The sequence below is a fragment of the Chlamydotis macqueenii genome, chromosome 12 (genome assembly GCF_036417535.1).
Source record: "Chlamydotis macqueenii isolate bChlMac1 chromosome 12, bChlMac1.mat, whole genome shotgun sequence".
Lineage (NCBI taxonomy): Eukaryota > Metazoa > Chordata > Aves > Otidiformes > Otididae > Chlamydotis > Chlamydotis macqueenii.
The window spans coordinates 6,940,331-6,964,755 of NC_141567.1; the positions used below are offsets into that span (position 1 = coordinate 6,940,331).

At 46.9% G+C, this 24,425-nt stretch overlaps 1 protein-coding gene across 2 annotated transcripts in view; it reads right to left on the reverse strand.

Moving 5' to 3' along the window:
- SLCO3A1 (solute carrier organic anion transporter family member 3A1) overlaps positions 1-24,425 on the reverse strand; it is a 140,969-nt gene that overhangs the window by 17,726 nt on the left and 98,818 nt on the right. For both annotated transcript variants that reach the window (XM_086757445.1, XM_086757444.1), the window contains 3 exons: positions 13,327-13,425; positions 10,087-10,350; positions 1,761-1,925 (listed from right to left, as the gene is read on the reverse strand). In XM_086757445.1, coding sequence (XP_086613571.1) covers positions 1,761-1,925; positions 10,087-10,350; positions 13,327-13,425 — 528 coding nt within the window. The remainder of the gene's footprint in view (positions 1-1,760; positions 1,926-10,086; positions 10,351-13,326; positions 13,426-24,425) is intronic.

Consider the following 24,425-nt stretch of genomic DNA (forward strand, 5'->3'; position numbering starts at 1 on the left):
GATCCAAATGGGTATGCTGCCTTGCACAGAGGAACCAGGATCTTCTTCCAGTTCTCATCCATATTAGAGAGAGATGCCAAAATTGCTGAGATAGGCCCACTCTAACCTAAGCAGCAGCATCTCTAATGCCTCCTGCAACAGCTGGCAAAGTCAAGAATTTTCCGAGGTGTCCAGACACTTTGGATGAGCCCTGCTTGGTATATCTCCCAGCAGTCTGATCATCACAGATTAGGCAATAGACGCATTTGAAAATAAGAACTGTCCCTTAAAGAATCTTCCTAAACTGTGAGATGCAAAATCACTGCCAGAAGTGACTCACTTTCCAGGCACAGAAAGCCATTATCACACTAAGCTTGTCTGGGTTCACTTTAATTCCTTTGCTGCCAGTTATACTCCAGACTTTACCTACCTGGGCTAAACTTAGAAGTGCATTGAAATCCTGGCATTTCTGGACTCCCACAAAAGCCATGTGGGAAATCTGGTAGTGACTTGTTTAAATCAAACAAGCTGTTGTGTGGAAGAAGTATCAAAGTCTCCTTTCCCACTGCTAGGTCAGAGGCAGGACGTGCTCTGTCTCAGAGGTCATTCCCTCTCACTGACGATCCAGCTGCACTCACACGCTGACTGGACAGGTGTTCACCACCAAACAGCACAGAGGTTTTCCTTCTCCCAGTGGGTTAACAGTGAAGATGATTTTGTTTGCCAAGCCTTTATTTTTTTCAGGAAAGATGGAAGAGCCTAACATCCTTACGACATCTGCCCTTCTATCAAATCCTGTTAAAATTCACCAGTGAGTTCCTGTGCTGCTGGGGAGGCAAGACTGACTGCAGGGGACTGCTTCTTTTGGAAAACCAGGCCAAAACCAGAAGATATCAATGAGTTCAATGGGAAATAAATAACTGTCAGGAGAGCAGCTTGCAAGCTTTTTATTTTGATATTAAGATCCACCCATTTCATGATATCCCAGTTTTTGACAGATGACTGCCAGCTGCCCATCTGGTGAGCTGTGGTTGCAGATCATCCAAGATCACCTCACAGATATCTTAATTGGGCGCTGCTGAGAGAATTGCTGTCATGAACAAATTGCTGGGCCTGCTTGGGAATGAGCAGCAGGAGAAAATAAATGAAGATCCTGCCTGTGCATTAGTGTCCTGACAGGGAACGAATGAACACTGAGAAATATTTACATGGGAAACTGCGGCAGCATAGCACGGTCGGAGAAGAGGGCACTTGAAAGACAACCAAGCTGCACTAGCTCAGCTGTTTGAACTGCTGACTGCAACCCTGTCATTTCCAGTCCAAGGGAAAAGGAGGGACTAGCAGCAGAAACTGGGCTTCCTAACCCAACTGAAGATGGGCTGGAGAACTCTGGGATACTTGAACCACGAGACAAGCAGTTCAATGGGCAGCCGTGTTGCTTGGCAAGCAACTGCAGTCTTGGGCAACCAAACGGCCCAGTTTGGTTGGGACTTCTGCTGTACTTTCATATCCTGGCTGTATCATACCACTTCTCACACAACGGGCTCGGCTATAGGGGAAGCGGTTGCAGCAGGTTACAGTGGAGAGGAAGGATGCCAGAGGTCTGCTCTGGGCTCTGCAGCCAAGGCACAACTGGAGCCCAGCCCTCCTACTCATGGGCACATTTCTAGATGTTGGGCCAGTCAGCTTTTGTGCAGCCTAACCGGTGAGACTGGTTGTGGCTACCAGCCATGCTGAACACTTTGGACACTGGAGGTTTGGTGGCCCTTGTGGTTACTCACCCAGGAGCTGGTTGGCAGATGAGGTGGTGAGGTTGAACTGCTGCTCCAGGTACTTCCCCAGGAAGGCAGCGAAGCCGGCCACCACCGCGATCTCCATGCAGGCGGCCAGGATGATACAGGTGAAGACGGGATTGGAGAGCAAGTGCTTTGTTACTTTGGGGATCACTAGAAGAGAGGAAAAAGTGAGAGGTGGTTTTGTGTAGGCTCTACTCGAGGTGCTGCAGGTGCCTTGCTGCTCTCCTGCAGGACAAACTCACTTCAAATCAGGAGTAATTTTCTGTTCTGCACAGACAAGCTGGTTGAAATGTGGCAACACCAGAACAAAGTAAAACACCAGAACAGCATAATCTAAAGATTCAGATACCAGGAGGGTACAAAGAAGTCATCTGTCATTATGTTTATACCTTACATATGATTTTGAAATTTTGAAGGATGTTTTCCAATATTGCTTTTGTTCCCCCATAGGGAAGTCAACCAAAGCCCAGTATTCTCTTCCTTCTTTCCCTACGTGCTCCCCATGAACAACACAGAGCCAGCCGGGTGTCATGAGTACTGTACTCAGCATCGCACGAACTCCTGCAAGCTTTCAGGCACAACTGAACCTAGCTCACACTTGGCCCTTCCTTCTCCTGCCATCCAGATTTGCTTCATTTTCTTATTCTCATGTAACACTGGCTCACTTGCTGAGGAACACCTTCCTGCAGCACATCTGGGGGCAAGCTGAAATTCTCCTGCTTAGCCTGGGGCCACAGCCACCCACGGTCACAAGGAACACCTCATGCCTGGGAGAGGGGTGCTAGCCTGTGGGTTCCCATAACCCAGAGCTTCACCAGCCAGGTGACGCCTTCCATGCACACCCTACCAGCCTTGGTGGCTGCAAGGGTGGAAGAGGACGTGCTAGCTATTCACCGTGCAAGATCCACACACACTTGCTTTTGTGATCCCTTGGCTCCTCCCTCCCGAATCATTAGCGTCCAGAGTCCTCCTCTCCAAGCCCGTCTCTATTTCTGATAAGCAAACATGAGTTACCTTACAAAGGGAAATCTGGCTAATGAATCAGATAGATAGCACATTTTCTACTTCAGCGAACATTTTAATTATTGCCGAGATAACACAGCTTGAAGAGGAGAGCACCCCAGTACAGAAGAGAGCCTTGCTTTATCTCAATACCTGATGACTAATTTCTCCCTGAATTAAATGTGAAAATCATTAAGTTTGAAAATTACCTTGCTGAAGTGTAGTGAGGCCTCAATGGACCTCTATTTGCATTTTGAAAATCCATCCCCCATGTCCCCTATGGTGTACCAGGGTCTGGCAGATGACAGATTTCTTTAGTGTTGGCTTCTGTTTTCCCTTAGGGCTTTTTTTTTGGTGCAAAAATCTAATTGCACTGGCCTCAGCAAGCGAACGCACAGCTCTTTGTCAAGGCTCTGCTTGGGTCCCCTTGGCTCTTTCTTTGGCAGGTGGGGGAGAAAAATGGTTATAATTAGGTTTGATCTAACCTTTTTGGAAGGGTCCACTCTGCAGTTTCTGGTCTCTTTATATCAGAAATGTTTCTTCATGCTGTATAAAATCCTTGCTTCCTAAGGATTTGCTGAACATAATGAAGCTGCAGGAGGTATAGTATTTTTCAGTAGAATAGAGGAAAAAAAAAAAAAAAAGAGGAAAAAATACTGGAAGGGACGAACAGGGGTGGGGGGATTCAGATGTGGATAGATCTCAGAAGCCACCTGCTGCCTCCTTCAGTTCTTTGGAGGCCACCAACAGAATTTCCCCTTCTTGCCAGAAAAAGGAGGGAAAAGGCAAAGGTGGACTTGGCAGCGCTGAGCTTGAAAAGCCATATTTAAAGTATTAATGCTTGTTGTGCCTCGGGAGTTCAGTTTGAGATTAATGGATTCCTCGAGATGTAGTTTTGTGCCAATTGAAATGCAAAAACACAAAGGGCCTAGCTTTAACTTTATCCGCCAAATAATTACAATGACAGCCTCTCTTTTGCAGGAGGGCGTTAAAGATCATGGACATTTATTTCTGAAGTTGGCAAGGCTGGTACCTAACCGTCATGCATTACCAAGGTCAAAATCCATCCTTTGTACTTGGGGATGGACAGCAAAAATTTTGTGGAGTTATTGCACCATCTCACACAAGAGAGGAGACCTTCATAACTGCCTTGTCTGGCAGTGTTGGGCTACGAGTCCCAATGCTTCATTGCTTCTCCTCCCTGTGTGTCTGGGTGTGAGTTTTCTGGGACAGATCCTGTCCTCCGCTGCATGTTTGACCACCATCTACCGCAACAGGGCTCTGTATCAGCTGGAGGGTAAAACACCAAACCCAGTGCAAAGAGCGCAGAGGCAACGCAGGCAATGCCTGGCAGCCTCCACCATCTCCTCAGCCAGGGCCAGCTCGTTCCCTTTCATTTTCTAAGGGAAATGACAGAAGGATCTCCATAGAAATTAATATCTTCTCATCTTGCTACTGCCACCCATTAAAATGAATCATTTGACACCTGCTGCTGCCGTATCTGTCTCAATTCTTGGGGTGAAACACCTCAGGGAACAAGATTAAAAGTCAACAGTGAAGTTTAAAAATCTCTCAATAGACTAGAGTGATGTGCTTTCAGCTGCCTGGCATATGGTGCTGGATATGAAGGGGGGATGGAAAATGTCTGATGGGGGACAGACATTCCCTGGGGAACACAACAGCTAAGCATGGCGCTTCTTCACTGGAGCTGATCCCAACAAAAGGCGTGATAAACACTACCCCACACCTTGGTGGCCCAAAGCTTAGCTGAATGCTTTGGAGCAGCACTTTGGAGCTATACATCTGAGGCTGAACCCATTCACCAGATGGGAAAAGGTCTTTTGGATTCAAAAGGCCTCAAAAATCTACTTGAAGAACCCACAAGCTGTATCAAACATGGCACAGAAACTCACCTTCTCAGGCTGAGAAGGCCCAGCTCATTTAACATCCTTATCCCAATGCACCCAACACACTACAGAAACAACGACTGAAAAGCAATTCTCATTGCCATGGCAAGAGACACTGGGAAGAACAAGAAACCTCAGTCTCTCTTCATTGCTGAAGTACTTAAAACTCAACTCCTCAGACCATCAACGTGCAGCACTGGTCATAGGATCATCCATAGTTTGGAAGGGAACCAGGAGGATGTCCCAGAGCTCTCCAACACCCCTGCCAAAGTCCCTCAACTTCCCACCTTTTAACATACCAAGCAACATCCGTGCCAAGGCATCCAAAATCCTCCCTATCTCCTGCTGTGGGTGACAGGCCACAGGCTTGACAAGCAAACACACTTACGTACACCAAGTAGCTTTGATTTGTCACTAAACACCGGGGAGTACCGGGAGATAATTGGCAACCTCATTACATGAGGTTTAACTACTCTCTAGAAACGACAAACTATAATCATCACGTTGGTGCTTGAAATGAATTGTTTGGAACATTACAATCATCAAGGCCCTTTTTTCCAGTTGGAGCACCCTACAGAGACATGTTTTCAATTTGCAGTAAAGATGAGGAACACAGAAAGCAAAGTCATAAATTAGAGGGAGGTTTACAGCCCAGTCCACCTAGGACAGTGCAGTGAGGGAAAGGCAAAATGCAGCGTTGAGCCAAAACACTACTTTCTAATAGCAACAAAGGCAGCCAGCCTCAGATCTGAACAGAAAACAAAAGGCAAAATCTCCACCTGGCTTGAGGAATATGGCATAAAGGAAATAGTGCAGGCATCAAGAAGAAAATGCCTCCTGGAAAGAGGCAGCTCCTATAAAAGAGAAGATCAAATAAGGCAAGAGGCCCTGAAGACACCTCAGGTGAATTTAATATGCTGAAGTCCACGTGGCCTTGGCAAAATTAGTATCACAAAGGATATGAAGGAAAAGGATGACACCTATGTCAAAGAGGCTTCTTGACAGATACAAGCTTGAAGCAACAGTAATGTTTTCACGCATGGAAAGCAGGTCCTTCTAGCTGATCGTCTTACCTCCAGCAACCACTTTTGCTCAACTTCAGAGTGGGACATAAACCTCCCTCACCCACGTCACGGAGGTCATGGTAAGGCACAGTATCTTTTTGGAGAAAGACACACTCTGCCTGACCTCAGCTGCTGCTCAGCTTCCACCCCAAAGAGTGCAGGCTGAAAGCCTTTCTGAATTAATCAAAGCTTCTGATAACAAGGATGCTGGCTTTGAAACAGCCAAGAACCTGCCGACAAAGCCTGCACCCTCAGGAAATCCAAGCCAAAGGAAACTCGGAGACTGATGGGACCTGATGTGGGACCTTTTATGACCACTCGCCATCCGCTTATCTAAGATTAGGATTTCTCAGCAAGCCTTTCAGATGTTGGTAGGGAGCCAAGACTCAAATCCAAAAAGGCAGTCAGGTCTCAGTACTCGCGAGATCTGGGCCAAAGACTCACCGCTCTGGCTGTGAATGAAGGTACAGATGAAACATTCTCCAAAAGGTTGCCACTATCACTATCACTCGTTAAAGTCATGAGTTTAAAACTAATTTTGTTAGCCATTAATCCCACTCAATCCTATGAACATTCCCACTGAGGACTACAGGCTCTCCATAGCCTGGGACGTTGCTGCAGAGCTGGGAGCTTGTGGCCCAGTGCTATGTGTCTGCTCCCAGAGAGAACTTTTGGGGAGAGAAATCCAGGATTCAGAGCAGCTCCCTCTCTAGGTATTCAGCAGATTGGTACACAGAGCAGGGAGGAACTAAAGAGAAGACAAGACAGCTGTCAGCTGTACATCCAGCTCTCCTACGCTCTTGGAAATGAAGATGGACAGAAATCAAAATGTTTCCAAGTCTAGGAATTTACAGTTTTGAAATTGATTTATTTCCACAGTGAGTTTTCTTTTAATTCCTTGTGAATGAGCTTCTCTTTCCAAACCTGAAGGATTTTGTATCAATTTCAATTCTTTTAGGTTTTTAATCTCTCTCACTGGATAGACAGGCAGAATGTAATGAATTTCTGGTTTAAATAATTGCAAAACAAAATGCAATTAAAGAGAAGACAAGTAGAATGTTTCAGGGGTGTTAAAAGATGAAGCCAAGGAAGCATTTTGAAACCAAATTTCATCAGAACTGACCATTCAATTCCACAGAAGTAACATTTCCGTATGAAAAAAAAAAAAAAATTAACAAAATATTTCGAAGCACATCCCGGAGCAGGCGGTGGGTTAGGGGCAGTGTGTTAACACTGAGTATAGAGGGCACATGCTGGACAGACACGGGCAGAGGTGCCCTGACACAGCAGAGCATCGTCTCCAGCCCCAGACAGCAGAGGTCCCGAAGGCAGAGTAGAGGTAGGAAAGCAAAGCTGTGCCCCCAGGACAGCACGAACTGCCGCAGCCCACACCTGAAGGGCTTTCCCAGACCATAAAGACAGTGCCATGCTGGAACAACCCGGCCAGGCTGCCAGCTGAGAGCAAAGAGCAACGGCAGCATTTCACCATCCTCTCCCAGCTATTAACCCTTCACTTCCCAGTGCTCCCAAACGGATTTGCGTTGCTTAACTGAAATACTAATCAGGGAAAGCGGTACAGCATTCACATGCCAGTTTAGCAACAGCAAACACCTCCCAGGACCACGCTGCCACGGCAGTTGCCTCTGCTGCCTCTGATTTGCCTCTTCACCTTGTGCCGTTCAAAGGCATGGTTCTCATTTGAAGTTCAAAGCTCCTCTTAAGGATGCTTCTTTTCCCAGTATGAAAATATCCCACAAGAAGAGATGCCATGGCTTCCCAAAAGCTGGGCCCTCCCTCCTGTTCAGACCTTGACAGAGATGTAAAAGACTTTTTGACACTTTGAGCAAGTTGCTTTTATATCAGTCCTAGCTTTTCCGCATGCCAAGGCTAGAGAAAGCCAAGGAATCTCACCCAGCCCTGCATCTCACTGTCTTTCAGCAGATCTTGTAGTGTCTGGAGCATCCTCCCACGTGCCAGCCATGCCACGTTGCTAGCTGACAGCCATGACCGAGCTGGGAGCACGTCTCCAACTGACACCGCCCTGCATCCTCTCCTGCCATGTCCACTCACTTGTGGCAGTCACTGTAAGGCTTGGGAAAAAAAAAAAAAAAAAAAAAAAAAAAATCAAACCCCTACAAAAGCCAAAAAGGAGACACACTTCAGCCTCTAAGGATGCGCTGTTGATACACAGTGTGTTTGCACAATCAGTCCAGAGAAACATCTCTTCCTCCCCACACCGCACAAGATGGACAACCCACACTTCCAAGTTATGGCCAGACAAACCCTGGTGAGCCCTTCCACCCCAACACGACGCACAAGCACATCCTCTGCTGTTCACCTTCACAAGCACATGCAGACCCCAAAGCCCATAGCAGGACAGAAGACATGACTATGCATGAACATGTATATTTTTAACCTCCGTATATAATTACCAGTCCTTTTTAGCCTAGGAAAAAGGTGAAACTGTCTAACTTTCCCCACAGGAAACTTTATACAATCAACAAACAGATTAAGGACACAAGGTCCTGCCACAGAGGAATGCATATGTATTTCTCAGCTGCTGGCAAGTTAATGTATATACACAGCAAGATTCAACCCACCACCTTAAACACTGCTCATCCAAAACGAGTGAGGCATGTTCGCCTTCCCTCGAAGTACGTGCCCGAACACCTCCAGGCAGGCACTTTAGCAAACACGACTCTTGACCACGTTCCGATGGTGACAACAGTGGCAAGGGACTTGAAAGGAGATGTCAGCTACCAACACCGTGTCATCTGTGACAGCCTCAAAGGCATAACTAAAAAGGTCAATCCTTGTCTTATTTGATGTAATGTAAATTGTATTTCAAAGTCTACCTACAAAGAGACTTCTGGAATACTGACTGATCTGAAACGGGGTTACTGGCAATGAGAAGACGAACGTGGAAGACTGTGGTGCCTCCTGATGTAATCAATACTTTGAAGCATATGGATGTGGCAGTTTAATTTCTCTCCTTCAATGAGCAGTAGATGCTCCAGCAGCCCTCTCACAGCCTCAGCCTCCCTGTAGCCAAGAAACTCAGCTTGCTGAGCACCATCCTCGGGCAAAACTACTGCCCTTCCGTGCAGCAGCAGAGACATGCTGTATTCTTTAACTCCTCTGTATGAAAACCTGCAAAAATTTCCAGTGTCCATTCCAAAAACTCAGTGGCCAGAAGCTGATGCTCCGATGAGTCCACAATAGAAGCGACAGAATTATCCAAATGGACATACCAGGAAAAAGCCCATTCCCTAAGCCTGAGAAAATCCTTGCAACAAAAACGAAAGGATGAAGAAATTAATTTCACTGACAATTTTTCAAACAGTGTATCCCTTTACCTTTCTTTTGAATTTTCTCATCAAGTCAAAATTCCACATCTTTGACCTTCCCTTAATGAACAACCACATCAACTATTTAAGGCATTTTTATAGCTAAGAAAACACTTTTCTCCCCAAAGCCTCTTTTTCCTTCCCACCCGCACCTCATTCAGCTCCCAATTAAGGCGACTGCACAGGGAGTAAGAGATTTTGTCCTCATTTATCTAAATGGATTAGGCAGTAATGAAACCCGCTCCACCACGGTGACAGAGAGCGGGACGCAACCACCAGCGCTGCAGAACCACTCTTTCGGATGAAGGATTTTCCAGTGCAGCCCATGGAAAGGATATCTGCCCACACTCTCCCACAAAACGCTGGATCCTTCGCTGACCTTAATCAGAGCCAGGTCCGTTTCCATCACTGCAGGATACGACGTGCCGTTTTCCACTCCAATTTGCCACAAGCCATGTTCTGCCCTACCGCTTTGCTGCTATTCTGGGCTGGTATCTGCCTCTCCCCCATGCCAATTTAAGAGCTGCGGTGGTGCCCAGCATCACTGCTTTGGATCTGGGACGGCACTAAGCTGCAGCTCCGATGCCAGGAGCTCCCAATTTCTTTTAACCACCCTTGCTGGCTTGCTCTCTGTTTTGGGAGGCAGAGGGGAGCAGGACAGTAGACTGGAGAGAAGTTCACAAATTGCTTTAGCAACTGTGTTCTCCTTTACTTTTTTATCAACTCTACAGGACTGTCATGCATTTCTGAAGCTTTGTAGTTTAAAAAAATCCCAAACCTTTTAAGTGGAACAAAGTCTCTCTTTAAAACGAGGACAATGCCAGAGATAATTAGAAGCTAGGAACTGGAATTTCAGGATACTGAGTCTTTTGGGGGATTTTTTTTTTGGGGGGTAGAGGTAGATAGCCCAGACCAGAAACCAATTATAAAGCCAATCAGCTGTTAACCTGTTGCTGACTCTCACAGAAAATGTGATGAGCTAGCGTCTCACCTCGCAGCTGCTGGAAGCAAGTCGTGCTGCTCTCCCCGTCCAGCGGATGCCGCAGGACCCCGTTGCTTGGCTTGGGTCTCTCGTAGTCCCTCTCGGGAAGCATGGCCTGCTCACTCTCCCCAGCGTGCTCCGGCCGCGGGGGCAAGGACTGCGGGAACCCGAACATTGGCAGGGATGAGAAGAAGAGTAAGGCACCACACAACAGGAAGCCTCCCCACCATGCACCGATCCACCGAGGGTCATCTGGAGTGATGTCCAGCTTACCTGCAAGGGCACACATACACATGTCAGTGGCTCGGTCATGGGGAGGTGAAGACAACAGTGTTAACGATCCTGTATGCTGGAAGATGGTTGCTGGGGGCTTTGTTGGGGGCTCCAGACAGAAGGTGGGGCTCCCAGTCACAAGATGGGGACCCACAGTGCATCCCATACCCATACTGTGTGAGCTACCAGTTCATAACAGCCTTCAAGAGGTCCTCAGGACAAGCAACCCATCGCTTTGCATATCTAGATGCTACATCCAGCTTCTGCAACGTCCTGTAATCAGAGCTTCTCTCCAGTGTCTTTGGCTCTGCCAGCTCTAGGAAGCTGCCATACACCAGTCAGTGTCCCTCATGCTGGGCACCAAGGTTTTGGGCATCACCATCTCAGCGTGTCAAATGTGCACACACCGCTGACCTACCTACTGGCACAAAAACCTCCATGGAGAAGCAGCAGCACAGATAAGGACATTACACCTGCATCCCTTTTTCCCAGGAGGGCAATGCTCCCCCTGCTTTGAATTCACGGCCCTTTTCAGCAAAAGATGGGCATTTGGGCTTTATGGGCACTTATGACTGGGTGGAGGGTGAAAGAGTCCTAAATATTGGAATAGAAATCCACACACCGCATCAAACGGGCTCAGAAATGTAAAGAAGTCATCAGAAAATGAAAAAATGCAAAGTAAAAGGCAATAGCATCCTGTACGACATCACGCAGCAGAGATAAGGAAAAAGAAGTCTCTGGAGTCAGTTTGGGGGAATAAAAATAAGCAGGAGGAGAGAAGAAACTGTGCATCTAACAACCGCCTCGCTGCCACAGCCGCTTGGCAAGACGGCGGAGGGTGCCCAGAGCCGGAGCTGACTCCCAGAGGAGAGCCGGCTCTGTGCGGCTGGAATAACAAGCTCCACCGCTCATGATGTGTGTCTGGTTACCGCCACTCTGAAAAATCTGTCTCAAGTGAGGCAATCAAGTTGTCTCTCAAGCAGAGATGGAAGGAAACTCTTTTCTCCTTAGGGAAAATAGCACATAGCTCTGAAATATATACAGAGTTTGAAAAATAGTGTTTTGGAGGGATTGGATTCTTCGGCTGCTATTTCCTCCTGCCTAAAGTACATTTTTTTAGGTTCTTGGGAACACAGCCATGTGAAGAGCCACACAAAAACAAGGTCTTCCTCATATCCACTTCCTAAAATAGGTCTTGCACAGAGCGCAGCACAGCAGTGTGCCCTGGCATCCCCACACCTCCGCCTGAAACAGGGAGCAGGACAGGGCTCAACACTTTCCCATAAAAAAATACATGGAGGCCATGTGTGCCTCAGTCTTCTAATGATGGCGACGGCCAAAGCCAGCTGGATCTGCAGCTGGGAGGTGCTAAACCCCCACCCACGACCTGCTCAGCCACAGCCCCTCCAGGCTTCTCAGGGATAACACTGCACCATTCTCCTCGTGGCTCCGTATTTGCCTCGGGCTTTTTGAGCTGTAAATATGGAGCAATGTCTTATGTTAAAAATTGGCCAGATCACATCAAATTAACTTTTTAGCTACGCCAGCATCTTGCCTCTGACGGTAACCAGCTGCAGATGCCCAGAAAGTCCACAAGAATAAAGTCAACATATATCTGATAATATTCTTGGGATTTGTGGCTCCAGGGCTTTCTAAGACAGATTTGGTGTCATGTTCATTTTTTCTTCTATACACTCACCCAATTGTTGTTTAATCCATTTGTAGATTTTTAAGACCCTACGGTAAGGAGTTCCATAGCTTTACCTACCAGAAGAAGAAATACCTTCTTCTGCACATTCATATTTTGGAGTAAATTATACTTAATGGTCAAATATTTAATAGAGTTCAAACAAGCTCCTCTGCCTACAGGACCAAGTGAGTCTTTGACATATCTTTGCTAAAGTCAAGGAATGAAAAGGGGCCATGTGGTGTTTGACCAAGCTGCAGCTAAAAGTCTCAGACACCAAAAAACATACTACTTTGTGCTCGTTCAATATTATTTAGATTTCTTCAGCTACCATATACATTCGAGACCAAGAACATGCAGCAGCCCTTTTCCAGATTTGCACAATTCTGTTCCAAGTCCTGCAAGGTTCAGCTCCATCCAAACGCATCCTGTGAAGATGTACTTGCACCATCACAGAACTGGAATGCACCCTCAAAAGCGACAACAGCCTCGAGGCAGGACAAGAGCCTGTGGGACCAGATGGAGCTGCGAACTGTAGAAAAAGCATCTGAACAACTGAGCGAAAAGAATGAAGCACCAGGTTTGCAGTCTGCAGCCAAAGGGCTTGGAGAGCAGCGGAGAACAGCCTGTTACACATTGCCCTCTAATGGCAAAGAGCACACAGTGCAGGCAGCAATAAAAGCACAATTCGCAGATTTTTTTTTCCTTAACGAACAAAAAGACAATTTGCATACAATTTGCTTTAACCCGAGTGCATTATCAAGGTGAGTAATAATTAGCACTATTTTGGGAAAAAAGCAATAACGTTGTGGGACTGAACCTGCCCATTCAGAGTCATTCACAGAAGGAGCCGGGCATGGGTCTTACTGGTGTGCCTCCACCAGAGAGCCTGGATGGTCCTCCCAAATCCTGTGGATGGCAGCTCTCCACATTTCATTCTGTGCTCTGGACACAGCTCCCCTGGTAAGACTATGTCCATGGCCAGCCGGTGGGCCCTGCCACCGTGATGTTTTAAGGTGTCCTCTAAGAGCTGGGCTGAAACTCATCTTGCAGTAGAAAAGCCCATGGAAGGGAATAAATTTTAGCTACTATGAATCTGTTATCTATGGGGATAGAGTTGAAAACTTTTGAATTCCAGTCACAAAACGCCTCTGAAAGTGACACCCATACATGCAAGAGGCACTCAAGATGGAATGAGAAGCAGTTTCCTGCTTGTGAGCATCAACATTTTTGCCCTGCTGATACAAGGTTAGCATATTTGGTTTGAAACCAAAGCCAGTTCTCCTTACTTGTGTCAATGAAGACAGCATCCACATAGATTTTGGTACAGAAGGAGCCCAAGATAAATCCACAGGCTGGTCCAAATACCAGCATCGTAAACAGGATCCCTACAAGGAGAGAGGAAAGAGAAAATTAGTACCAAGCTCAAGTTATTCATTGCAACTTGTTCTACTTGTCTCCTGCAAGACACTATTGCCCTAGCAATGCTGAATAGACAGGGATAGGTCTCCGCGTCCAATGCTTCAGGCAAAACAGCACCCTAAAAGCTTTTTGCTGTTCGTATCTCTTCAGGAAAAAGAGCAGACGGAGCTGTGATAACTCTGAAGGATTTCTATTGAGCTGAGAAGACAGTGTAGATGTACACTATGTTTTTGTTGGCTGACTGCTCTGAAAGATATCTTACTCAAAGGCACAAGGTAAAGCAGAGGTGCCTTCTTTCCACGTGTTAGTCGTTACCTTTGCCACTTCCAGCTAAATTCCTGGGATATTTTCAGAATTTAGGGTCAGCAAATCCATGAAATGCAGTGCTGTCACAGACTGCTGGACAAAGTCCCTTTACAAAAGTCAAGCACTCTTCCAAATCTGTGAAGCCCCTCTCCCCATCATACCCACACGGCAAATACCCCCCAAGGCACATGGCTCTTCCAGCTTCTCACAACTACTCGCTGCTCCTGCAAAACCTGCATGAAATTGCCAGTGTAATGCCAAGCAAAGAGCTATTGTGAGTAAATTACTTATTTGCTTCAACACAATATTTAGAAGCATTTATTCTCACTCCCATTTTGGCCCTGAAACAGGGATGCTACAGGCACATTGCCAACTCTCAATTATCCAGGGCAGAAAGGCAGGGGGATACAAGGATAATCCAGAAAAAGAAGCAGCAAAGATAACACAAAACATTTGTAAATTAGACAATAGGAATGTATTCGGTACCTCCACACTTGGGATAGAAAAACAACAACAAGTCCCCAAGGACCCTTGTAAACAGCTTTTGGAAGAAAGCAGAGGCAAGTCTGGAGAGCACGGAGCAGAGCAAGCACGTTCACTCTGGGGCAGAGCATCTCTGACGGACGCGCTGCCCATGACAGCTCAGCCAAGGAGAATAAGCTGGTATGGTCAGAAATAACTTCACCTTCATTTTTAAAACGCAGAGCACAAACTAATTCCTCCAAGTTCATGGCACCGTGACTTGGCTGGATTAATAGCCAGGTACAAAGCGACGGTGTCTCCGGCCAGCCACTTGCGCAGAGACCCAGCGCGTTAATGCATTGCCGGCTACCACCTACAGAAGCAAGAGGGAGAAGGAAAGGTGGTGGGAGGAAAAAAAAGTGTCAGGTCGTACAAGTGTCAGTCACAAGTCCTTGCTGTCAGGACAGCGGCAGAAGCTGCCATCCCTCGCCCCGTCTCGGCTAAGCTCAACGCTGCGGCAACGGCACCGTGCTGCCAGCTTAAATTCGTCCCTAGGGTCTCCGCCCACGATGTCCACGCCAGCAGCGGAGCAAGCCATCTCCTCTCCCGCAGTCACCTTGTCCCCGTGCACTGGGTTTGCGCTCCACAACGCAGCAGTAAGTTGGGGAATTTGTGCTCCTCAATTCACAGAGCTGCTTAGAAAGCCCACATCTTTCTCCCCCAGGGATGTATAAAGCCTCAGGTGAGAGATCCCAGGCCCTGGTTACCTGCAGACACAGTGTGAAATTAGGAAAGAGAGAGGTCAGGAGAGCAGGGAAAAGGGATTTATTTTCCCAGAACCATCTCCCTCCTTCCAAGCCCCAAGGACTGGGGTAGCCCACCCGGGGCTACAAAATTTCCAGTGGCATTTTATAAAATAAACACATGGCATTTTTTTTTGGTCACTAGATGGCATTAGTGCCTGTCACTCAACCCATGAGCGCCATGTGCAGCTCACCTGGGCTCCCCAGACACGAGCACCATGGTGTTACTGGAGGTCCCACAGCCCCAGGGCGATGGCACTGAGGGCAGGGTGCTGTCTGCACCCACCTATCTGCCACACGCGCGGTCAGGCTGCTCTCTTCAGCTGTTTGCACGCAGGAAACCACAGATTTTAGAACAAACTGTTCTAAAATTGTTGAGTTTTTAGTCAGAGTTTAAACAGACAGCATCTAGCACAGGAATAAGCCACAGCTGTTACTCTGACGAACAAGTGAGCAATCAAAGACCAGGTTACTCTCTGATGAGTGAACATTAATTACAAATTTCTATGCAATTATGGTCAAGAATGTAAGGACACACTGGCCTCATACTGGTTGGAGCAGTGCCTGGGGAAGTGACAAACAGAGCTCAGGTTTTGGAGGAGGAGCCCTTGGATTCCAGCAGGACTCTGGACATTGCTCCACTCTTACTTCCACAGGGAACAGATATTTAGTTTGCCTTTTTTTTTTTTTTTTCCTTTAAACCTATTTCTGGTTGATGATCTTCTGTAAACATTTTAACAGCTCTGGAGAACAGGCAACACAGCAAAATTGTCATTTGGCACCGATGCGGGCTCACGCGGCAAAGCAGGCAGAAGGCCAAGGACCAGTTCTAACCCTCTAGGCAACACCGCTGGGTGGACCAGCGTTGGGTTCAAGAGGGGCAGAATTAAAATACCACATTTCATATCCTGACGGCTGCACGCTGGAAGGCATTCTTCCCTCTGCAATGTCCTCACTAGAGGGCAATGTGGGATAGAGCATCCGCTGAACAGGGAAACTGGTATCTAAGATCTTACAGTAAGATATTAAATTATTACTCACCTCTAAGCTAGCTTAAGAAACCCTCAAGTTAATCGTGTTTTCACTTTTTCTATAGTTTGTTCTAAAAAATCAAGAAAATAACTGCCTCACCCCACGCCCTTTTTGTTATCTTGTTTTGAGACTCCAACAAAATCCTACTGTTGCAGTAATAGTATTTTACACTTTAATCTCAGAAATCAAGGAGGTTTCGGAAAAACCCAAGGCATACACTGTCATGATGGATAACCTAGGGCATGTACAGAGCCAGAATCAATGGAGCACACCACTGGTCACTAGAATTATGCTACGAGACGACTGGGATACTGCCTGTGGTTGAACATTTATGTGGAACTGAGGGCTCAAGGGGAAAATTAGCCAAGTTAGAATTAGTTTAAGACATCCCTTCTCTTTTGAGAAACTCTGCACGATTGCTAACTGCTCCTGTTATTAAGAAAACACTTTCCACAACATCCCGGCTCCCTCAGTCTCTTGTGAAACTCCCACTGATGGCACGATAACTGGCGATCGGTGTAGGATACCACAGCCTCTTCCCTTTCATTCTCAGCTTTAAAGTTTTTTCTATTGCGCAGAGCAGCACATTGGGTAACAAACCTCCTCCTCATGAGGAGGAAGGGAAAACACCCAATACTGCCTAGGAAACAAATGCTTCTTGCTCTGTAAGGCTGGCTGACTCTCCTCAAATGGTTCTGTGCTTGGTCCTGCATCTGTTCCAAGGAGTGGGGCTTTCCTTTTCCCCAGTGTAGTTAGCCCTACACAGACCAGTGAAAAGTAGGAGGAGAAAGGTTTCTCCTTTATCCAACTTGGTAGTTTTTTAAAAATTCTAATTTATTTATTTTTTTTTCCTAGTTCTTTCCAAATTATAGCACTTCTTTGAAATAAGTCAAGAGCTGCAAACTAAAAATCAAAATGACCTTCCTTTGGGACAATTAAAACATTTTGTTTGATAACTCGCTTCATTTCAGTTTGGGCCTTTTTAAAGCACAATTACGTTTTATTTTGAAAACAACTAATAATTTTCAGGTTTCCTATTCCATTTCCTTCACATCTCTCCTTGCCTCCACAAGAAGGGAAGCGGGGGCGGGGGGGTGGAGGAAGAGGCAGGTCAGACTGGACTGAGAAATCAGGAATATTTCCCTCTCCATCCTTTCAATGGAATGATTTGCCAAATCTTACTTTGTCCTGTCAACTAACAGACATTTTCTAGGGGCTGAAGAAATGACTGGGACAGAAGGGAGTATTAGATCTGACATTTTGTGATGAGAATTTCCCACTAGTGAGGCCCAGGACTGCTAACACAGTTCTCCGTTAGAGCAAAGGGAAGGAGCAGCGGCAGGTACCACTACATCTGTGGAGAGACTGTGGCGCAGAGATGCTCAGTCAGTCACGCGAAGTGTAGGAGAACCAAGTTGCAAAGGCAAGGATAAAGGATGTCAGTGTTTCAGCAATAACGAGCTGTCCCTTGGCAATCCAAGTTGCTTTCCAGCAGCCAACAAGGTCCTGAAACACAAGCAACCTTGTGTTGTTCGCAGTGTGAAACGGCCGAAGCACCAACTTGTTCTCTGTAATGAATTAACTGGGGACAGTAACTCCCAGCAGAAACCCTCCTGGCTGGAAATAAGATATCGAGGGAGATGCAGCAAAGCTTGCCAGCCTCACTAAGGTGCAGTGAGGAGGCATCTCAGGTACAGCTCACCAAGGAATAACACCAGGGTCAGCACACAGTCATGGGCTGAGAAAGGGAAAAAAAAAAACCAAACCATGGGCAACTAAAGAACACTGAGTTACTTTCCTTCAAAGCCTCAGCCCCACCAGCATCTGAGAACACAAGGAAATTTATTTTGGAGAGCTGCCTGCAAGTGCCGGGCAAAGGCGAGCTGGGTAGGTGGGACAGGAGGAGGAAAAGCAGCATCTCCCACGGTGAGACAGCATGCAGGGCTATCGGAGCAGGAGAAGCTCCTCTCAATGAAGCCACGCACATTTCCCATCACGCTCCCATCTCTACTTACCAATTCCCTTCTGACATGGTGTGTTCTATGTCTGTTCTCTTCTACCTACAGGCTTCATTTCTCCACATGAAACCCTGAAGCAAAATGGTCAGGAGTCTGATTTTGTTTTGCTTTATAAAGACATGAATGCACTTTTTAAGGGGATTTAGTGAACGGTGATAGGAATGTCAGAAGTACCCTATAAGGTGGCGAAATGAGAAAATTAAAAAGCCATGTTAAGCTGGCAGCTTGTCCTATCTCACAGGTGAGCACACCTTCCTCAGCTCCAGTCACACTCTGAGCCCACCTTCCCAAGTGGCAGACTGAGATGTGATTGAGGAGCACTCACTGTGGAGAGCTGGGAGAGAGGAAAAAGGATGGAAGGTTACACTGAGAAACAGCAATGTTTTCCTCCAGCCGCAGGATGGAGCTGGCTATGGAGCTGAATCACAGTCCCTGTGGCCCCTGCCCACTTACTTCTTTCCAGAGCCCCTCAGTCAACACAATACTGCTGCCAGTCCCAAGAGCCAGCATCAGCAAGAGAAGTCATGTTCCAACTGTTCCCAAAGCGAGGACTTATTTGATGCTGAGAGGAAAGAGATTTGTTTGTTGTGCACTTTGGAAAGTTCAGATAGATACAAAGCCCCCGTGCGAAGCAACTCTCTGCCAATGAAGCCCTGGAAAGTGCTATGAGAATGGCCTCCACGGACCTGCAATTACACTGAATGCTTGCTTGAGTCATCCAGATACTTCTGAAAAATACTGCTTACTATTTCCACATCAACTCGGGTCACCCTTCTAGGACCAACCCTGGGCAAGCCCCGGGCATTGCGGAGGATCCTGTTCTATTTAGCCATGGAGATGTCAATGTTATCTCCTGGGCTTTCAGGCCCCTTCAGCCAGGCTGCTCCTGCCTTGGCTTCCTCATGAAATTCGAGTGTAGGGGGTCCTGCACTGAAATCCTAAGGAGAAGTACACCTTCAGCAAAGCACCTGGCCAAAGCAACGCCTGCTCCCTCACCCTCCCAAGGGATAGCTTTGGTCAGCAAAAAGCTGATCAGTTTGGAAGATGTGGGAAACTCTCTCCGCTGCTTTGTCGTTGCTTCACGCAGTAATGACATCCCCACAGAGGAATGGTTTGGAGAGCGAAATGTGACCTCTACCAAGGATGGCAGCAACCATCACAACATGCAGGTGTGGGGTATGCAGAGGACAGCAGAGTGCAGACGCGCTGCTGTGGCCCTGGGGATGCCGCTGCGGCCATGGGACAGCATCCCAGCAGGGACCTCGTCCCCAGTCCCCTGCCTACTGCAGGAGCAAGCTCTTTCTAAAAGCACAAAGGGAACTGGCTTTGCAAAGCACGAGATAATCTCAAAACCCTGCTTGTCCCACATTTCCCGCTGCGTGGAGGACCGGGCGGGCCGATGGGAAGGGATTACTGGAATACTGTAATTCGTGTACTCTGCGAGCTGCCCTTAAAGCGACACCATCCCAGCGGTCTGCTGGAATCAGAGGCATCCTGGTACAGACTGGTGATGCTGTATTCTCCTGCATGCAAGGTACTGGCCCTCAAGGCTTGGGATAAGTTTCTGCACTTGCAGCCGGTGGGCAGAGCCCATTCAGTGGGTTTTCTCGGATTTCTATCAGTTGATGTAACCTCAGAAACACACAGTAAGGGTAGGGGGAGGCTGTTTCCTAGCCAGATGGCTTCTTCCTGCAGCAAAACCTGCTGGAGTCACCCGGTGCTGCCCATCCTCCCTGGCAGACAGCGTGCCCATGAGTCGCCCCGTTCCCACACGGGCGCAGGGATGCCTGTATTCCCGCAGAGCTCAGCAACAACGCTCAGCCCTTCCTTTTCCTTCCCTCCTTTGCTGGAGATAGCTATACTCATTTACCACGGAAAGATGACTTTTTTCCTGCCACTCGATTCCTTGTCCACCCAACCAGCTGCCCATCACCACCTCCAGTGTCCTTCTCTCTCCTGCTTCTCTGCACTGCTGCAAATCCCACTGCAGGAAACTCAAAGAGGTGGCGTTGGACCGACGGCATGTTTTGATTTGTTCTGCTTCCTCGGTGCAACTACTGAAGCGAAGGGAATGTTCAAACAATCCTGACAGATGTTTCCAAGTGCCTGCAGCTGTCGATTAATGAGGAGCAACTTTGGGATAATTCACTTTAATGTTTAGTTTTTGTTCTGATGGAGATCAAAGCCTTGTACTGGTATGAGATGAGATGGGGAGGAGGGAAGAGGTTGAGGGGTTTCTCCCATCTATAGAGTGGCACACGTATTATTTATTAGTTCTGCCTTCAGGAGCTCAAAACCAGTAGACTCCTCAGACAGGGGGCATCTATCTGGGGCTGCTCAAGTGATGCTAGGGACTGGGAAGGACGTCCTGACAGTCCCTAGGTAGCGAAAGACTGAATCCCTGCTCAGCCATGACCTTACTGAGGACTGTTCGCTGCACCTCATCATTTTTCCACCTTTTAACAAAGGCTAGCCCCTCCTTGTGAAGTGTTGTAAGATGCACAAATACTACACATTGCTTTAGCAATCAGGGACACAAAATGCGTTAGAACAAACATCTGAATTTTCTCTCTGTCCATGGGACCACTTGTGATGGTGGTCATATGCCCATAGAGAGCTTCAGTATTTGATTGCCACTCCTTCAGCCAGTGAAATAAATTATTACCTAATTCGAAATTAGACAGCCTTGGACATCTCCCATCAGCTTCTTCCTCTCTTCTCCTATCAAACCTTTCCATCAATTTACCAAATCACTTTCTGCAGCCTGTAAAATCAGCTCCTGCTTCATGAAGAGTTATTTTTTTTTTAATGCAAGCTACTCACCACTGTATGGAAATGGTGCAGAATTACTTATTTATCTCGGTTTTCAATAAAACTTAACGGTTGTATCTAAAGCTGGTTGGGGGGTTGCATGTACTTATCAAGAGGCAGGAAGAAAATCACCACGCTACAGATATAACAAACTTATTCAGATGTTATTCCCTAAAGAGGTTGCTAGGACTTGAGGGTATGTTACATGGAGGTTTCTCCCCAGACTACAAATGTCCCTTTAAATATTGATTTCCATCAGAATTCAGGATTTCTCCAAGGAAACGTCTGCTGACTTTGAGATGAAATCTGATTCCTATAAGCAGGTATTTTGCCTGGTGAATTACCCTGCATTTTCAATTATTACCAAGCCTCAAGTTTGTTTTATCAGCGAATCCATGTCCCCAGCACTATCAAGGCTACATTTGAAAGGATCAGTGTTATATCAACAACTGACAGTCCCAGAGGATCTTGATGCACACACATAATGTTTGCAGAGCGGCACAAAAAGTGTTTGGACTTCTGCGGTAGGAGCACGAGCTCAGCGTCCAGCCTCGAATTTTCCATAACGACCAGGTGTGCTTCCAACTGCTTAAAACCACACTCATCAGCTGGTTTGTGCCTTCATTCTAATCAGCACAGAAATAAAGGAAACTCAAGCAAAAACTAACAAACAAACAAAATCCCAACTACAAACCAACCGAGCTCTATTGGTATTGGCCTTTAGGTCACTGCTTTGTCCAGCTGCTGAAACAGGATCACCAACAAGACGGCAGAGAAAGATATCACACCATGACAAAAGTTCCATGACACTCAAAATTGCATCTGCAAGCAAAACAGAAATAAAGTAGCCAATCTGGGAGCTCTGCAAGGTAAACCACAGGGATGCTCCCACTACAAGAGACTTGGGATTAATTTGGTCCCACCAGTTGACACTGGGAGCAAACTGCTTCCCCACCCCTGAACAGTTTCCTTCCTCAGCATCCCCGTACCCTTCCAGGCAGCGGAGGGACTGCTTGCTCCATTTCTCTCCTTACTGATGGGAAGCGGGAGAAAAAAATTGCTTATGCTAATCAATCCCTGGCACCAGTCATACGAGACACTAATCCACTAGCAATCTCCATCACTCTCTGCATATTTAACCAAAGCAGCAAACACTCACGGAGGATTATGAACGCAGTGGTATTGTTGTAGCAGTGTTTTCCTACTTAAGCTGCAATCACTCTGACACCCTGTCTCCTAATATTTACATACACTCTACATATAAACAACCTGCAGAACCCATCAGTCCACGCAAGCATCCTGGTCAGATACTCTGCCTGCAAAAACACACAGGCACCACGTTGTGACTTAATACATCTCCCTGCACCGTACAATGCTGTCTCCATTACCCTCTGCCAAAATGCTTATGTTCATGGTAGTTTTTTATATAAAGCAGCATCCTTGAAGGGATACATATTGCTTAATGCTCAAAAAAGACACATCTCTTCCTCCAAAGGATTTACAGGTAGCTTGGACATGCATTGCAAGAGATTAGAGACTCAGGCTGGGTTATGTAAACTCTTGAAAAAGAGCTTAATAGTCCAGCTTTCCGTTAGTTTCTGCAAAATGCAAACAAACACATACACACACACACCAAAACCCATGCCCTGTTCAGTCAGGTGTACCACAAAAAGCCGACGCTGAGCAATCTGTGAAATGTAAGGACGAGTCACTCGCTCCACCTACCCTGCTAGCTCACATTCTTGTCCCTGAAATCTGTTTGTTATCACATCAGAAAGAAGCCAACTCCGCTTAAGAAGTGGTGTAAGAACGTACCTAACTGCAGCGTGCAAATCCCGCACAGGCTCCATCCACCCTGATGCAGGAGCCCCTGAGACGTGAATTCCACACCTTCAACATACGATGCAAATATACCAACCATAGCTGTGGCCTTGAAATAGCCATTTCCACCTTTCAAGCAAATTTTCTCTGTGTTAATTACCTTGGGAAGCAGCCACCAACAAGACTCTGAAAGGAAGAAAAAGTATGCTCAAATGCCAAGTGCACTTTTTTAAAGGGTTTAAGTCACACGCCTTCGAGCTGTGCTCACCTCCTCGCAGCCCTTAAACACAAGCACCTGTTCTACCAAACCTGTGGTGCTGCTTTAGCTGAAGGCTGCCACATTTCCCTGCGTTACTTCCCAGGAATTGTGCCAATCACAGGTTAGTATGGATGCTTTTCCCTCTCCAGAGGATTGTAATTCTCCTCCGAGTTTGTTGACCAATTTCTCCTTCAGGACTGGGTATCCCTACAGAGAAGTACAGGGATGCATTAGGCAACTGCACAATATCCCTCCCATCTCTTTCCACCCCGTTGGGGCAAGCTGTCTATGCACCTGCAAGCACAACCTGTGTTTGGTAAATAGAGAACTGAGCCCCTTCTGAGGCTCTTGTATATTTTTATCTCCATCACTTGAATTCTCTAACAGCCAGGACCTCTCATCCTCCTTATACGCTAAAATCCGCTAGGAAAAAAAAACCCAACACACCTTATGACTGAGAGTACAATGAGCTATTCACACACACAGGGCAGACCTCAGAGCCTGAAAAATACGAATTTTGGTATTTGTCAGTTTGGAGGTTGGTGCAACACTACCTTGCTCTTTTATTTATTTATTTTTTAAGCTGTGCACCCTGTTCAGCACCAATGTAACATGTTTGTTTGAGGATAAGGCTGCCAAGACTGCCTCCCTCCCACTTTAACCTTAAGTCTTGGGGGAATCCCTTCCCATCCCACATACTTTCAATGAGAAAACATCGAGTCCCATTTCTAACTGACATTTCATGTCAATACAGACAGCTTGCTGCTTTTCTAAATAATGATGCAGCCAGGAAGAAAAATTCAGCTGTTTCCTCCCCACTGGACCTCCTCCCCGCCACCCTCGCTGTCCCAAAGGCTCTTCCCTGCCAAACTCCCCACTCCTCCTTCCCATCTCTCGCCTGACAGCAGCAAGGACCATCCCAAACGTGGTACTGCCAGAGTCCAGCTCTCCAAAACACAGGTGGAAAGTTTGTGTTTTTTGCTATTCAGGCATCCCTGTGCCAAAGGAAACCTCCCACTGCCCTGCAGTCCCTATCACCCCTGCTCCAGGCCTGCCAGCTCAGCCAATGGCTCCCTGGGAACATTAGCTGTTCTAGATTATTTTTTTCCCTCCTTTGTTTCATGTTTCTTTTTCAAAAAGTCTGGAAGTAAAAACTCAGGGCAATTAAAGAGAAACCTAATATATGGTTTGCTCCTCTGCAGAGGAAAGCAGGAAGAAGAGAGCGGTCGAAAAGCAACAATTCCCCTGAGAAGTTCCCCCCAACCCTGTGCCCTCCCAAAAGCCATCGGCAAAGCTCTCACTTTCAGCAAGAGCAGTTTCCACATCTTTGGTGATGTCTGTTCAAATCTCCCCTTCGCCTGGCTGCTGCTCAGGCAGAGACTATGCTGCACACTGGAGGATGACTCATGGGCAACTGGCACTGGGTAAGCCCACCCTAAATTCCCGAAGCAATG